The 17,304-nt window shown below is 37.6% G+C and overlaps 1 protein-coding gene across 6 annotated transcripts in view; it reads left to right on the top strand.

Moving 5' to 3' along the window:
- The window catches only part of LOC140480351 (dual 3',5'-cyclic-AMP and -GMP phosphodiesterase 11A-like), a 298,779-nt gene that overhangs the window by 175,992 nt on the left and 105,483 nt on the right, over positions 1-17,304 (top strand). For all 6 annotated transcript variants that reach the window (XR_011961277.1, XM_072575100.1, XM_072575098.1 and 3 more), the window contains 3 exons: positions 11,765-11,840; positions 13,485-13,552; positions 16,175-16,267. Coding sequence is in view for 5 of the 6 variants with exons in the window: in XM_072575100.1 (XP_072431201.1) it covers positions 11,765-11,840; positions 13,485-13,552; positions 16,175-16,267 (237 nt within the window). In the remaining variant the exon portion in view is untranslated. The remainder of the gene's footprint in view (positions 1-11,764; positions 11,841-13,484; positions 13,553-16,174; positions 16,268-17,304) is intronic.

Genomic DNA, 17,304 nt, shown 5'->3' with positions numbered 1-17,304 from the left:
CAAATATGTAGGCAAAAGTGGGGACTGCAGATGCTGGAAATCAGAGTCTAGATTAGAGTGGTGCTGGAAAAGCACAGCAGGTCAGGCAGCATCCGAGGAGCAGGTGAATCAACGTTTCAGTCCAGAGTGGAGGGGTAAATCAACTAGGTTGATTTTAACTAAGGTTAAAATCAATTCTCCTCCTCTCATTACAAGAATCTCAGTGAGTCTACTCTATGCTACCTTCTCCCCAGCTCCCCCCCACATTTATCTCTCCACCCCGGAGGTTCCCTGCCTCTATTCCTGATGAAGGGCTTTTGCCCGAAACGCCGATTTTCCTGCTCCTCAGATGCTGCCTGACCTGCTGTGCTTTTCCAGCACCACTCTGATCTAGACAACAAATATGTAGTTAAAAATCACATGACTGAAAATGTGTTGCTGGAAAAGCGCAGCAGGTCAGGCAGCATCCAAGGAACAGGAGAATCGACATTTCGGGCATGAGCCCTTCTTCAGGAATGATCAGTTTCCTCATTCCTGAAGAAGGGCTCATGCCCGAAACGTAGATTCTCCTGCTCCTTGGATGCTGCCTGACCTGCTGCGCTTTTCCAGCAACACATTTTCAGCTCTGATCTCCAGCATCTGCAGTTCTCACTTTCTCCTCAAAAATCACACGACACCAGGTTATAGTCCAACAGATTTATTTGGAAGCACTAGCTTTCGGAGTGCTGCTCCTTCGTCAGGTGGTTGTCAAATATGTACTCATTTTTTAAACTCTGCAACATTAACTTTCTGCTCAGGAAATGGCAGTCCACCATTGTAATGCTATTTTTAGGAGCTGAAACTTGTTCCTCCGTCATTTTTATTTATTATTAAAATCGTATTTAACCCTTAACATTGTCAGCAATATTTAGTTGATAAGCTATCCAAATACAATCCATCGCAGTCATCTCAATGGTGAGTCAGTTGGCAGTAATTGTGGTTGTGTCCATTGTGCGCAGTATTCTCTGACAGCATGTTCTGAATTTCTCAGTACAGCTGTATGTGCCGACTCCAGAAGTCAGATTTACCATGTAATAGAGTTGTTACGGTTAGACGAATTCTGGCCATTCTGTCAGTATATCTGAACAGATTCATAAATTAATAACAGTGATCTGAGGCATTAAAGCAAAAATGACCTTGATGATATGCATTAAATTGTGATTAGTTCTCTTCCTTGGATAAATGGCTTTAACCTTTATATTAGGTCTAATCTTTAATTTGAAGTTAATTAAATTAATTTGTCATTAGATCATTAATTTCAGCTTTCAGCCTTAACACAATGTAATATTCAGGTCTATTTCTATGAATGTATTCAGGTGTACAGACCATTGAATAATGTGCCATTAATTCACGTCGGTGCCATTCAGTGTACTTCAGTTAATTGTTACTGCTCGAGTAAATACTGAATCTTTCATTGGCACAAAATAAGCTCTTATCAATGTACATTTCCTTAACTACATCCACTGCTAATCAGAGAGGACCATTCAAATCTCAATTTCTTGTTGTTTGTCCATACTCTTTAAATATCTTGCATGCTATGTTTATCTGATTCTCTGCCAAATGCCATAACTGATCTTGTATTAATAAACACCCAGAAGATTTTTGATATAAACTTAGGAAATAGGAACAGAGGTAGACCATTCGGCCTGCTTCAAGTCCTAATAACATTCTATTTCACATTATACCTTCCAGCTTCCCGCTAATGCTTAATACAAATCCTGTATCTGCTGCAAAGTTTCAATTTGAAATTTGCATCAGGATGATCTCCCTATTATTCAATTTATAAAATCAATAATTTCATTGTAAAGGTGGACCTAGAAATGCTCCATCTCCTGCTGTTATATAAAACCGATGTAAACAAGTAGTCAAATCCTAATAGGTGAACGGATTGAGAAAGCTAAGCCTTACAATGACATCTTACATCTTTAACATCCATTAAAGATGAAAGCCACAATATTTGAAAATACCCAAAGGTATTTGGTTAAATGGTTATAGTGAGCTGCCAGTTCATGATGCTGTGAAATGGCTGAACACCTGAGCAGTAGGTGCAAACTTCAGAGAGACTAGCATAAGTACAGGTTATTTAAGTACTAATTAAACACCAGGTGCACTGCAGTTGAAATGTTGGAAGTTGTCATAACATGTCTGAACAGGTTGATTAAAATTATCTTCACTGTAAAAGTGAGTTATACCTAGGAATGATACAACACACTAGAGATATGGGGTAAGATTTTTTTTTGATACTGCACTGAGGGCAAATGCAGAGGACAAGAGATATCACCTTTCCACAGGAAGCCTGGAACACCCAGACAAACTCTTAGGAGCCAATGTGACCAGATAACTTATTATTGAATATCGGGAGTCCTTGATGAAATGGTGACGGAAATTCGGTTACCTCATATGAGTGGTCAAGGTCAGTGAATGATATTGAAGTGCTACCAACTGGCATGCACTCTTCAGTACACTGCAGCCTCAACATTCACCTATCCACAGTTTATACCAATCACACTCATAGCCAACATAACACTTCATCTCACCATCACAACTTGTACTCTGCCACAAACCCATATTTCACAGCTTGTACACATACTTGCAGCTTTTCAACCCCCAACAGCCATATTGCTTTGACATGTTACGCCATTCTGACTGACACATTCTGGCAAGAGAAAGTGAACATAACTGGCATTAGTGGCATTGAACTGGTGAGGTGGGGTGGAGAACAGCCTGGCTGCGTGTCTTCTCCTGAATGGGGCAAGATGCTGCTCATTATTGGAGCAGCCATCACTGAGGTAGTGGCTAGCAATGAAGCTGAAACAGCTGAAGGTGACAGGGTCCTCATATCCAGTCCTCTTCCTCACATGCTATTTCCCACTTAGCCCACACTCCTCTCTAATTTCCAAGATTCAGACTGTATAAGTATAGACCTCTACCTCCCCTCACAATAACCCTACTCTTGTTCCTTCTCCATTCAGTCCTCCAAAACTGCCACCAGGGTCAAGCAGTATTGGAAAAGAAAAGGCTGAAAGAGCAGGATGACAGAAATGATAAAGCAATACCAAATGGGCTCTCACACTTACAGCCACCAGTTCATATCCAAACAATGTATGTATTTTAAAAGGAAATTTTGGATAGGATCTGCAGTAGGTGAGTCATCTGTGATGAGATGCCGAAGGAGACAGAAAGGTTCGCACACGTGTTGCCTCTCTGGGAGGTGTGACTTTACATGAAATCTGCTGGAAGTGAGGATCTTGGTGGAATAACTGACAGCATCAGTGATGCATATGCACAATTATGCTTGGTGCATTGTCAGACCCGTCCAAAAACCTGCAGAGAATGTGCGGGAATACAGGAGTCAGCTTGGCATAAGGCTTTGCTCAGAGCTTGGAGCCATCCTCTGCCACATGGAAATGCCAAGTGTTTTGTTGAAGTGTAGAACATTAGTGACCTCCCTTCTACAACACTTTCTGAGTCCTATAAAGACCAATAACTTTTTAAAAATGTTTGAATTTCCAGTGACTGGAAGGCTCACATGACAAGATTTCAACATTTAAGACGTCTACTGTAACAAAGACAGGAGAGACCATGGTATTGTGGTAATGCCACTGGATTTATAATTCACAGCCCAAACAAATGCTCAATGGACAGGATTCAAATCTCAAACAACTGTTGGTGGAATTTAAATTCAAACAATTAATGAAATCTACAGTCGAAAGATAGTTTCATGGCAGTATTACCGAGACTTTCTTCAATAATTATAAATACCAACCTGGTTTACCAATGCCCATTTCTTTTTATTGGGGGAGGAGTGCCCTTACCTGGTATATATGTGACTCCAGATCCACAATGATGAGGTTGACTCTTACCTGCTCTCTGAAATGGTCTAGCAATTCACTCAATTCAAGGGCAGTTGGGAATGAGTAACAAGTGCTGGCCTTGCCAGTATGCTCACATTCCAGGAAAGAATAAGAAAAGCAACACTGACTGAATAGCATTTAGCAGGCAAGTAACACACTAAATGTCAGAAAAAGTGTCCCCCTTCTACAACTCTACAGCATACCTGAAAACCCCATGCCATAATTATAGGCATTTTCCTCATCAATCTATTCATCACAAATGTTCTTATGCACTTCTGGAGCAGATGGGACTTAAACCCAGGGCTCCTGACTCTGAGGTATGGACATAATCACTAACCCCGTTATATAGTTGACTGCCTTCTATTCGTAAAATTGCAATTTTTACAGGAATCCGTCCAACATTGCTCACATTTTCCAGTGGGTTCCCTTCCATCCTTCTATTGAGTCATAATGCCAAGTGACCATCCAAAGGCATTTCTCACAGATTCCAGCGAAGTCTCAAACCTAATATTGGGAAGGCCCAATCTGGCAGCACATTTCCCCCTAACCAGGACAAGTCTTCTGAATTCACTGTATTGCAAGAAAATGTCACAGATGATAAGACACCATCTTTCCTTCCAGATTTCTGCCTGGAAGTTCACTTTCCTCTTTGCTATCCATACTGGCTGCAGTCTTTTGTCTTTCTCTATGACAGCTCCCTCTCTCTTTCTGTCCAACACCTTGGAGATTGATAGTCTGTCTACCGTGAACACACTTGCTTTTGCCTTATTAATTAAGGTGGAGTCATTTTGCACTATGTTCTGAGTAAATCTCACCCTGGCCCTTCCTGTTACCATAGTCATCAAGTTTTTTTTTGGTTCTGTCTTGTTGTCAGGGAGAATTTGAAGCAGATCATGTGACCTGCACCTCTGTGCTGTTTCTTCGAGAATTAAAGAGAGAATCTCAAAATGGAATACGTTATAAACTTGGATTCATAACAAACATTGGATGGCAAACTGAGAGATGTTACTTTGCCTGCTCCAGCCCAGAAGGAGCCATACGCGTAAAGGTTTATGGCCAAGTTTACCTTCACAACAATTGGCCATGCTGCTCTCCCTGTGTTTTGATACTGTTGTTGTGCTTGCAGTGGGTGGCAGATTTCAGGAGAATGTCCTTAGTAAAACAGAGATATCACACACACTGTTCCTCGCTGAGGTTCAGGTCAGAGATTTGCTTCATAAACTCTCTGGGTGGGTCTGACCACCTGCTGATACCTTTTCTTACTCTCCTTCTCCTCATCTTTTTCCATTCCCTGCCATGTGTTGAGTTACATTCTCTCATTCTACATGTCATGCTGCAAATAAAGTGGGTGGATATGTAATTCAGCACCCATCTCTGGGAGAACACGGTCTCTACAAAATCCTTGCAGTCAAGTGACATATCATCCCTTCGGACTTCAGCGATTTTTCAGAAAAAAATTCTAGAAAGCAACAAGCACTTCTAAAATTAAACAAAAAACTGAAATGTAGGTGGTTGATAATCTCTTGAAAGAAGAATCATGGGCTCCTTCCTGCAGCTAAACATGTGGTCAACCGTATCTGATTACAAGAGGGTGGAAGCTGAAGCTTTGAAATGGGAGCATTGGTGTCATAGTGATATCCTAATAGAAATTTGCCCTTGTCTCTTTTAGGTAGAAAAGAAAGGGCGCATCTTACCAGCATTTGTAAAACTGAGGATGTTTTCTTCCTCCTCTTCCTGAAAAGCGATATGACATTTATGGCCTTGCTCGATGCCTGACATCCTGTTGTAGTTCCCCAGATGCAAGCCATGTGTGAGACCTAAACCTTTCCTCACTGCACAACACTGCAACCTCACTTATTTGTATTTATATTCCTTGTGTCCTCTATGATGACGGCCAGTGCAAAATACCTGATCAAGTTGTATACCATCTTTTTTTAAAACATAAACAGAAGCTCCTGCTATCTGCTTTTGTTAATATTTCGATGTAACTTTCTCTTTTTTTCTCTCCTTATTCTAATTATTCTTCTTTAAATATATATTCTTTCAATCTTCTCATCTGCTTTTTCTGTAAGTTTGATGTTATCTTTAATCTTTTTATTTAACCACATATTATGGATCTTTCCGTTGCATTTTCAAAATTTGATAAGCTGTGTAATCTGAAATATCCCCTCAAAGGCCTGCCACCTCTAAGCTAGCCTTCATGCCCTCATAATTGCCTTTTTTTAAAGTTTAAAAAACAAGTCTTGGACCAACCTTGCTCTCACTCAAACAGGAATAAAATTTAAATATCTTATGGTTACTGATACCTAGGAATTCCTTCATTGTAATCTCATTAATTAATTCTATTTTGTTATAAAATATCAGGTCTAGTATAGTTTGCTCTCTGGTTGGTTCCTAAGCAGTTATTACTGTTCTAAGAATCAATCATGAAACAATCTATTAACTCCTCTTTCTCCTGAATGCCATATGGTGCAAGCACTGTTTATCTACATTACAAACCTTTCAAAAGTACATAATTTTCTGTGAAGTGTTTTGAGACTTCTTGAAATCAATGGAAGCATTATGTACATATCTTAATGTACAATATTATTTATGGATTGTGCAGTTCAGTTATACATTGATCGATCAACATTTCATATTTTTACATGTGACTCATCCACATTCAAACACTTTCCACTAAATGTAACCACTGCTGGCTTTGTAGAATCCCATCTGTCACTACACACCCAGAACATCCAGCTGACAGACATCTGAAACTGTACTGTTTGGTTTTGCTGAGCTGCTCAAGACCATGTCAAGATTAGTTAACCAAATGCAATTTAGAATGTAAGAGTGAATGGAGAGCATTAACGTATTTTCACCTCACAAAAAGCCAACAAAATTCCTTCTCATTGTTTTGGGATCTAATTGTTATGGCCATTCTAAGAAACATTGAATTATAGAATGGTTACAGCAGAGAAGGAGGTGAGTCCACCCAATGCATCTATGTCCATTCTCTGCATGAGCAACTCACCTAACTTCACATCCCTGCCTTTCTCAATAGCCTTGCAAATTTCATTTCTTCAGATAACTGTCAATGATCTTCGTGCCTCAAGCAAGAGGTGAGATTGAGAAGACAGGGTCTTCAGGTTAATCTGAAGAACTATCTACTTTGTCCAGACTGCTCATGATACTCGACAGTTCACTCTTTTTAAATTTATTCTTCTAAAGGAAATGGTCCAATTTCTCCAATCTACCAACGCATTTCCTCCACATCTAGTTTAACAAGGGTGTTAAACTTTAAAATGTAATCCATTATTTTCATTTATATAATTTACCTTTTGTATTAATAATCAAAGCTGTTTAATCTGGTTATCTTTTGTTGATCCCCCTAGAATGTGATATCACTCACCCTTATTGATCAGCAAAGAAAATCGACCCGGATAGGCTTTGGAATGATCAATCGGTGTATGAGTATGGGTTTTTGAGGATGAACCTCTCAGTATTACCATTTCTAAAGGTGATGTTTTAAATCTAGCTTGCCAAAAAGATGCAGTCTGCCAGATGGATTTTTAAAATAGAAAAAAGCTGTTGAGTGATTAAGAAACATTCAACTATGATAAATTAAACTGTTTTGTCACTCAATGCTACAAAATTGGAGCATCTCACTGAGTTCTTGATTAATTTAATATTTAACTACACTCTTCAGCACAATTTATATTTTGCCCTCCAAGTTGCTGGAAATTGCAAAGCCAGGGCATGGAGTATATTGAAATGAATTGGGAAATAAATGGAGGAGGTACTAAGTAGAGGGTAGATAAATTGGAATGAATTCAATTTCTAATCTGGTCCTTAAAAAATAGTGGAAACAAATGATTTGATTAAGTCAAAGAAAGACGGATCTCTTTTTCCAACAATAATTCCATGCTAAATTGCCCGTAGTGTTAGGTTTAGGGGAATGGGTCTGGGTGGATTGCTCTTCGGAGAGTCGGTGTGGACTTGTTGGGCCAAAGGGCCTGTTTCCACGCTGTAAGTAATCTAATTCACAACTCCACACTATTAATTGTTCACTTTCTAGGCCAGAGGAGTTGATTGGAAGTCATTAACAATTACCACATTGTTGAAAGTGTACTCATGTTACTAATCCCTTGACTTAATATTGTGTGATGAATTTAATCAGCAGTTCATTTCCAAATGCGGCAACGTCATGAAACCCGTAGGGAGGTTAAAGGTTCAAAGTCATTGATAGGAAGGCAACTATGAAGCTGCATAAATTGTTCAGCAACTTGCCATGATGTGCAAATCAGAAGTAATTTCTCCTGGCCACACATTGTTGGCTGTTTAGCACATTAATACTTATCATTCACGTGATAGTGCCCATTTTTAAAATAAAGGCTAGCCAATTACAAATCCTAATAAAAAATGTACTGGGGAATTCCGCACAGCGGAACATTAGAGTGATGAAAAGGAGGGAGGCTAGTCTCCTTTTTGCCTCCAAGATCATAGAAACCTCAGATGGACAGAATAGACTGACTTGCTGCTCATTTATGCTACAATAATAGGAATCAATCAAGAGAACCACATAGACCATTCCTGGTGTATATGACACAAGAACAACATCTGTCACAATATTCTTATACTTCAGTTTTAATGATTTGTATCTTTTTCTTCATTCAGTTGCAGCATAAATTTGACCTGATGTTACAGTAGAATCAACTTAAAATCTCGGCTGTGTCTCCAAGCAACAAAAGGTGGCAGTGTGATGACACAGAGTCGGCATTCTCTGTATAGCTGAATTGAAGTTCAGATATATGCATCATTGTAAAAATTGCAGAGCCTGAGTCAGTCAGAGTGCCACTGTAAATCTAGAAACTAATAGCTACAGAATGAATCTCTTCTCATAATGAATCAATGCACACTGAAAGCTTCTTCCAGATGCTCAGCACTGTGATATCATGCACAAGTAAATGTATTTGACATGTTGTTTTATTATGTGCAGAACAATTTGTACCCGTAAAAAAACGAAAAAAAAACAGATCGCCATAGTAACAAAGGTTTTTCGGAATCCAGGGTTCAAAGGCTGTCTCTCAGATTTTCACATTTATTTAGTGCACAGCTGAGCACCTCTCGCTCACTCTGGATGCAGTAAGAGTTCACAGGATATAATTTATAGTAATGTCGCTTCCATCAGATCAGTACTTCCGCAATTGCAAGAGATAGAGCAGTGATTACAAAAAGAGATGTCAGTAGCTGTGCCCCAATTCCTCCTCAAAATCCTGATGCCAGGTTTTACAACTCTTCTGAGACTTGACTGCTGCAAATGAAGAAAAATCTATGTAATATTAAAGCAGCTGCTCTGTCTGTGATTAAAGCCATACAGTCAGCACAAGGAGTTCAGTCAAAAAGAATTACTGAACCTCAACCTAGCTATTCTGCATAAATATCAAATACAAATCCATCTCTTAAATATAGTTTTACATAAAAATGGAAAAATTTGGACAAGGTATCTCCTTATTGTACAAGCAGAATACAAACAATCAGAGAATATGCAGTCCACACAAAGAGAATTCACCATGTGTGGAATGACAAGGATAAATTTTGCCAGTCCCCCACAAATGGATAATCACACCAGTGATCACCAGCATGTTCTAATGATGAGGCAGATTCCCCTATAATTGGATAAATATCTCTATAAATTTCTCCTTTAACAAAAGAAACATTCAAAAACGTCTAATTTTCTGCACACTTGCTAGCCTTGAAAGGAAATCACAGGAATACAAGCTTTGACAAGTAGGGGTTCAGTTCTTAAGTGATGTAGACTTTACTGCAGTATTAAAAGGAGATCTGTATTGTCAGATATTGCATAGATATAGGTGAATGAGAAGTCAAACTAATGAATCCATTATCAGAACTGGTGGATGTCAGAGACCTTGCAATGCTATCTGTAGTATACTAGCCTTCCTTTGACCAACACAATAGATTCACTAATTGTTTGTTTCTGTTTGTGGGACATTGTTACACAAAGAAAAAAGTCTGGTGTGTTCACCTGCAGAACAGTGACTGCGGTTCACAGTGATTCATTTTGCACTGAATAATTTGGGATGTTTTTGAGAGATGTGATGAGGCTCTGCATATTTGTAATTTTTTTTTCTTTTTTGTGTGGCTGGGGTGAGATTGTAATGAGCACTGAGCATCAACTTTATTACTGAACTATTGCCAAATTCGAACTGGTCCTGATTCCAAATAGTCTGTGTATTTAAAGATAATGATAAAGCAGTTATAAGGAACCACAGTTTTCCAGTTGAGACTTCATCTATGGTATTACCTAACTTGTAGCAAAAGTTTTTCTTAGCATTTGCAATAGTATCTGTGGGGGACTGACTTTGTTAGGAACAATAATCGTATTTTTCTTCATATGGTGTGAATTTAATTGGGTTGGGGAAAGGCAGTGTTTAAGTTTTGTTGTGCTTCGGCAAGGTGAGGGACGTCTGCTCAAGTAATTCCAATGTTGGGGGGGTGGGAGGGGCGGGGAGGTGGTAGAGATGAGACTTGAAGAGCTCCTTGGTAGTTCTTAACTTTTTTCCATTTTTGTTTAGTGAATTGCCCAATTTATTCATTCAGTTTTGAATATCCACATTTTGCATTTTTAAAAATTCAAATGAAAATGCTATTGGAATTTCAAATGAGCTAATTTATAGTGTAAAGTCTAACAGTATAATTACAGCATCAAATGATCTGTTGAACTAGTCTGTGGCTGAGGACTTCTCAAACCACAGGGGATATATAGTAGTGTCCAGTAAATAGTTAGTGTAGTGTATAAAAAGGTATTTGGGGAAAAGGGATACAATTAAATCAAGAAATAAAATGATGTAGTTGTTTGTAAAACTTTAGTAGATTTTAGTTGGATTCAAATATGTCTGTAGTTCGCAACTCTTGTTTCAGATTTAAAATAATTCCCTATAAGTGAATTAGAACTGTAACGTATAATAATTTTATTTAATTTTTTAACTTGTATTACAAGCAGTTTTAACTTGATTCAATTTATAATATATACATAATTTATAATCTGTAATAATAACCAGGATTTAGATATGTATCCTAGGCTGGCATGTCATTGTGGATACGCATTTTTGTAAGTACTGTATTTTGGTAAAAACAAGGACTGCAGATGCTGGAAACCAGATTCTAGATTAGAGTGGTGCTGGAAAAGCACAGCAGGTCAGGCAGCATCCGAGGAGCAGGAAAATCAACAGGGTGGAGAGATCCCTGCAGGCACTCTGCCTCTATTCCTGATGAAGGGCTTTTGCCCGAAACGTCGATTTTCCTGCTCCTCAGATGCTGCCTGAACTGCTGTGCTTTTCCAGCACCACTCTAATCTAGTACTGTATTTTGGAAAAGATATTAAAACTGAGTTCCATCCTACGATTTGTAGCATTCTGGTGAACATTAGAAATTATGTGACACCATTTGAAGAAAAAAAGGAAACAGTCCTCTTTCTCTGTTAACCACTGCCACCTAAAAACATTTATTTCGTTATTTTTGCAATCTTGGTGACATTTAGTGCTGCTTTACTTGCCTACAGAACAGCAGTTACTGCATTTGAAAAATACTTCACCGTGTTTTGAAATGTCTCATATGATAAGGCACCATTATCAATACAAGCCTTATGATTACCTGCTTCACAGATAGTGGCTAAACATGCTTCACCTTAATCATAGACTTTGATCCCATTAACTAAGAAAGGAAGAAGACAGTGTTAAACATCTTTGCCATCCAGTCAATATTTTTAAATAATCAGGCTACATTGCCACAGAATACATTTTGTCATGAAGATAATGCAGTATCTTTCATGTTCTGGAAAAAAATAAAAATGTTAATGATCCTCATATTTTCACTGCCTGTTTACTTTTCAGGCAGACCAGATGTCTGGTTTTCACATTCGCTCAGTGTTGTGTGTTCCCATCTGGAACAGTAATCATCAGATCATTGGTGAGTGGAGACATAGATATAAATTTAACCATGTTTTTATCGACAAAAAAAAAACCTTTAATGCTGATTTCCTCCTCAGCGTGTGCATCTGGGAAAAATCTGAATCAGTATGTAGCTGTATCTTCCCATCAGATTCAACACACAATGCAAATGTGCACTTATAGGCCGCACTTTGAAAACATGATGCAATTTTGTTTGAGTTTTTTGCACAAGAATGTTGGTTCCAGACAACATCCAGAAGCAACTGGCTTCTGTTTCAATTTGGATGTTGGTGAGAGATCGTGGTGGGGGAAAAGTGCAATTCCAAGTTAGTTGCTCAGCTGTTCAGTTGGAGATGATGCCAGGTTTAGTTGGTGCAGATTTAACTGATTGAGTCTGAGTGCTGAAGTTGAATTAGCATCTATGAATAAGTTGAAGGCTATGCATGGAATTTGTATCATAAATAATATCTTTTAGTTCCATATGCATAGGCAGCTAATTTTTTTTATGAAATGTGGGAATGTCATTTAATATAGTGAATTATTTTTCACAACATCTCTGCCGAAGTGGAAAGAGACCTTGACACTGATAATCATCTATGAAGATATATATCAAAAGGAGAAATCACACACTCAGAATGGGTAGTCAATGAAATGTCTACAAATATAACAAGCAGGATAGACTTGACAAATAGTGATGAGGGGCTTCTGCTGTACAAGCTGGGTTTCTTGAAGCTTCAGTGTGAAGTCTGCACTGCTTAAATGTTTTTCTGCTGGTGAGTATTCAAATGATTGGAGCCAGTTTGCACTCTTTTTCATGATGAGGAGCACTATTATTACTTATCATATCATAGCGTGTTTTACATTATTAGCATAGTTGTCCACATTTTCACTCTAGTCTTTGGGATGGTATTGATCTGTTAATGGGCAATACTATTTTCCTTAACCATTGCAGTTCTTCTGGTTTGCCACAGTTCTCATTCTAGTTTGTACAGGAGTGAAGGCACTGTTACTAGCTCATTTTGAATTCTGGACAATCTGGCACTCTTAAATTTGAAGAATTAATGTGAAAGCGGAGTCAGAAACTGTTTAGATCTGAGATAGTTTGGGAGGAATGTCTATGTGACTAATCAAACAAGTTTAGAATTAAACTTTAGATTGTGAATAACAAATGTGAGAACTTATAAATCAAAATGCAAATTTATAGTAAAATTGTTCCCAGTACATTCTTATACTTGTTTCCAGCTGAGCCATATCAGAAAAAATTGTGCATTAAGGAAAGAGCATTATTAAGTAGCCATGGAGTCTGAGAACTCTGAAGCACTGTACAGAGTTAAAAAGGCTGAAGCTTTATAATGTATCATTACATTGTCTTGACTATATTTTCTTGCTGAAATCCAGAAATTAATATTTTATTAACTGTTGATTAGTGTGGCTAATCACCTCTACAAAATTTGTTGATGGTGACTGATTTTATTTTGCATTGTAATATTCAAAATATGAGTTATTTCACCTAATGTACAATGATTGGGAATAGGTTATCTATAATCTCTCTCAGTGTGGTATAGTAACGAGCTTTACCTGCTCTCATATAAAGTCAAGGTGAAAGTCCTTCAGATCTTAGAAACAATACCAGTGGATCATTTAAATTTATTTTCTGCTATAGGAGTTGCTCAAATTCTTAATAGGCTGGATAGAAAAACGTTTGATGATGCTGATCAAAGGCTCTTTGAGGTGAGTTTATTACTTTTCCTATACTATATTATCATAGCTGTTCAAAAACGCAGTATTTATCCCATTCTGTGGCATAAAACATGATGTTGGCACTTTTCTAATGTAAGACTTAACATAAAGCTGCTAAAAAGGCTTTTGGAGTTCAGATATTATTTGTAAAATGTCCCTTAATGTTAATGTCTGTTGTTTATTGGTTGAATATGATTGATTGTTTGTATGACAATGTCTATGAGAAGCAAAATAGTTATAATGATTCCTTGTACTAACTATATAAATACCATATTTTTTAAAAATCAGAAGTCCAGGACTTCTAGAGAAATACTGATATTGGTTCACTCATTCATGACTTAAACTATTTAAAGAATGACAGTTGATTGAGATAAGCCTTATCTCTCCAAGTTTCTGGTGATTTTAATGCATTGTAACTTTTATGTCATTAAAAGAAAGGAATGTTATGTCATGAGAGGTGGCTCAGTGGTTTCCTCACAGCGCCAGGGACCTAGACTCAATTCCAGCCTTGGTTGACAGTCTGTGTATAGTTTGCACATTCTCCCTGTGTCTAAGTGTGTTTCTCTAGGTGCTCTGGTTTCCTACTACAGCCTAAAGGTGTGCAGGTTAGGTGGATTGGCCATGCTAAATTGCCCTGTAATATCCAGGTTTGTGATAGGTGGGTTAGCTATGGTAAATGTGGGGATATGGTAGGATGCTATTTGGAGGGTCAGTGCAGACTGGATGGGCTGAATAGACTCTAACTGCATTCTAGAGATTCTATGAGCTATGACCAAATAACCACACTGCTGTAAAAGAGGGTATAGATTGATCATTACCAGAATCAGAGCTGTATTTCTTTTAGTGCTTTGGTTGTGATACCATATGAATATTCAGTATGTAACGTAATTGCCCTAAAGACGGAGCTTTTATAAATCAATAATAAATAATTATGGGGGAAGGTTTTCCCTGTGTGCCATGTGTAAAATTTGTAAACCAGTTAGAAACAGATTTCTAATTTTATTGTGATTTGAATGTTGAGGGACCATTCTTCATCAATGTGCTATTACTGTACTTTGTCCTGGCATAGCAAAATTCTAGTATGATGAAAGAGCCTCAAAAGCCACAGACAGACTGATGTCTTTGTTCACATGGGTCATGGAAATTACTTATATCCCATCCAAAGGTAGATCAGTGTTGGTGATTTCGACGTGGGGCACAATGCACTCTTACAATTCCTTAAAAAGCAAATAAGTAATTTTGCAAATATATATTCTGGTGAAGCATGTACTCATGTCAGAGGGTACAAATATGGTGTTTAGAAAAGTATAACATCTGAAGAGAGAGTACCTTTTAATGCTTGATGGAGATTATGAAGCACAGTTCCTTCGGAACAGAATATAGTTCTTCTGTCCAGTAAGTTGTTTCGTAACTTGTGGAAGTATGAAGCAAATTGTTTGAGTATATGAGCTAGCCATGTACAAAATGAAGGAATTGTGTGGATAAGATGTTAGGGATGAAGTAGAAAAAAGTAGACTTTATGCTTATTGAGATCTGAATGCTGATTTAGGCAATTGAAAATATTTTTATCTTTTTGGAACCAGTGTTAAGCATTAAACTTTTCTGATCAGTTTCAGCTTGACCAGATATAATTAAATAACCATAGTTCATTTTCTTAGTTAGCAAGTAGCCATTGTTAGGCAGTGATCCCTTTAATGAAGAAAAACAATGGAATTGCATGCATTCTTATGCTTCTTTATTGTTTCACAATCAAAACTCCATCAAGTTCCCTAAGTTTACCTAACTTCTGTTGAAATCCTGTACCGACAGTATTTAGACCATGTCATTAACAGTTCCAAGAAACACCTCTCAAAGTTGTGAGGCTGGGCAAATCTTTGAGGAATTTCCAGGTGTATATATTGTATACTACTTCAAGTGTTGATTTTCGGATTGATTGTATTTTCCTATGACAAATAACCATGAAAAATTAATCAGAATATTATTAATGCATGGTGAAACTAAAAATCTAAAGTCTGATAAAGGTAGTTGTAATTGTTTGCATTACTTTAAAAGGGAACATGATGCTGAGATTCTTTTTCTAAGTGAAAGAAATAAATTGTACTCCATTTACATTAGAGCCAATTTATCCACACTTAAACAATTTACTCAAACCAACACACTAAAATTAATGCACATTTCATATGTTGCAGTGTGCTGGAATAGCAATTTGTCCAGCTATTTTCTTCAATTGATGACAGTTGCAGATAATGTCAGTCCATTAGTCACAATCTGACAAGATCCGGACTCACTGTGCTCTCTATGGTACCAGTGAAATAATACATGTTGCTTACTTCTGGAATTTGAGTTCTTAATCAGAATCTGTGCAAGCAATCTATGGTTTGTTCACTCAGAATCTGTGATTAAATCGTTACATGAGAAATTAACTTGCTAACCAAATAAAATGACAAAGAACTTCATGAATAAAGTTGTGAGATAAATTTACGTATTTAGATTGGTGTTCATGAGACATACTTAATTGACGCAAGAAGTTGAAAGTCTTTCACCTAGTTGCTACAGTAAAGTTGTGTGTGATTTCTTATGAAATATTCCTGTGTTTTCTTTTGCGGGTTCTAGGCCTTTGTCATCTTCTGTGGTCTTGGCATCAACAATACAATAATGTACAACCAAGTGAAGAAATCCTGGGCAAAGCAATCAGTGGCTCTTGATGTGAGTCTGATTGTTAAAAATATATTTTTCAAAGGTTTCATCAAATATGGAAACTTTTGAGTGAAACGAATAATTAAATGTGTGATTATTTATATATTGTATGTGCAATTACATTTTGAAAACTGTGGTTGTATATTCAGAGAAAATCTATACCGAGAGACGAATGCAGTAAAGACCTACACTCTGATCTCCTGCTCACTCCTTGGATGTCAACGGGGAGTATTTGTTGTGTAGCATCACTACACAGACAACATCAGTTCTCTAGGGTCAGATAATACTGCCTGCAGTCATGTGCTTGTCCTTCATTGCTATCAATGACAAACTGCATGCATGCCAAGCAGCTAGAAGCTTGTGGTGCAGCGTTCTCCCAGGGAATCTGTGGATGCTTGCCTAACATTATTCAAAGCAGCACAAGGCAAACAAATTTCTCCCTATAACTCTTTGACAGTCCCTGACAACTGTCTGCCACTTAACCCTACCCCACTGTGCCTGCTTGCTTACTTCCAGCTTTCTGTGCTCAGCCCTTGAGCTACATTGTAGTAGCTTTTTTATTGATCATAATTTATTTGGCCTCAGGATGGTTAAAAATTATAAAATGGAGCTGAACTTATTGTGGGTATAAATAATTCAGGGCACAGGATGTCCTGACAGTGTAATTGTGGTATGGTCTTGTGAGGTGAGGAAAGATCACAGCATCTCTGCTTCTTTAACCTTCTCTTGTTTACACAGCACAATAATTTTATTGTGTTTTCCTTTTTTGGTATATAGCTATCGCAATTCAACTAAACCAGATCAAAAATGAAGGACTGCCAATTGCTAAGTTTTCTTGAGTGAAAGAGAGTGAAGTTTTATTAACAAATACCACACAAAACAATAAAATAGAACATCCAACCATCAAACACACAAATACAGGTAATGAACCTATAAAGGAGGTGTGATTGGCACAGGCAGAAAGGTAAAGGCAAACACAGTTGTAGATCTTAACAGTCCTTGAGGTATGAGAATTAAAAGACCTGGGTCCAACAGCTTAGCTGTTG

Source organism: Chiloscyllium punctatum, chromosome 8 (genome assembly GCF_047496795.1).
Source record: "Chiloscyllium punctatum isolate Juve2018m chromosome 8, sChiPun1.3, whole genome shotgun sequence".
In the NCBI taxonomy this organism is placed as follows: domain Eukaryota; kingdom Metazoa; phylum Chordata; class Chondrichthyes; order Orectolobiformes; family Hemiscylliidae; genus Chiloscyllium; species Chiloscyllium punctatum.
Note: the sequence above shows the minus strand (reverse complement) of the source record. Positions and strands in the feature narration are given on the sequence as shown.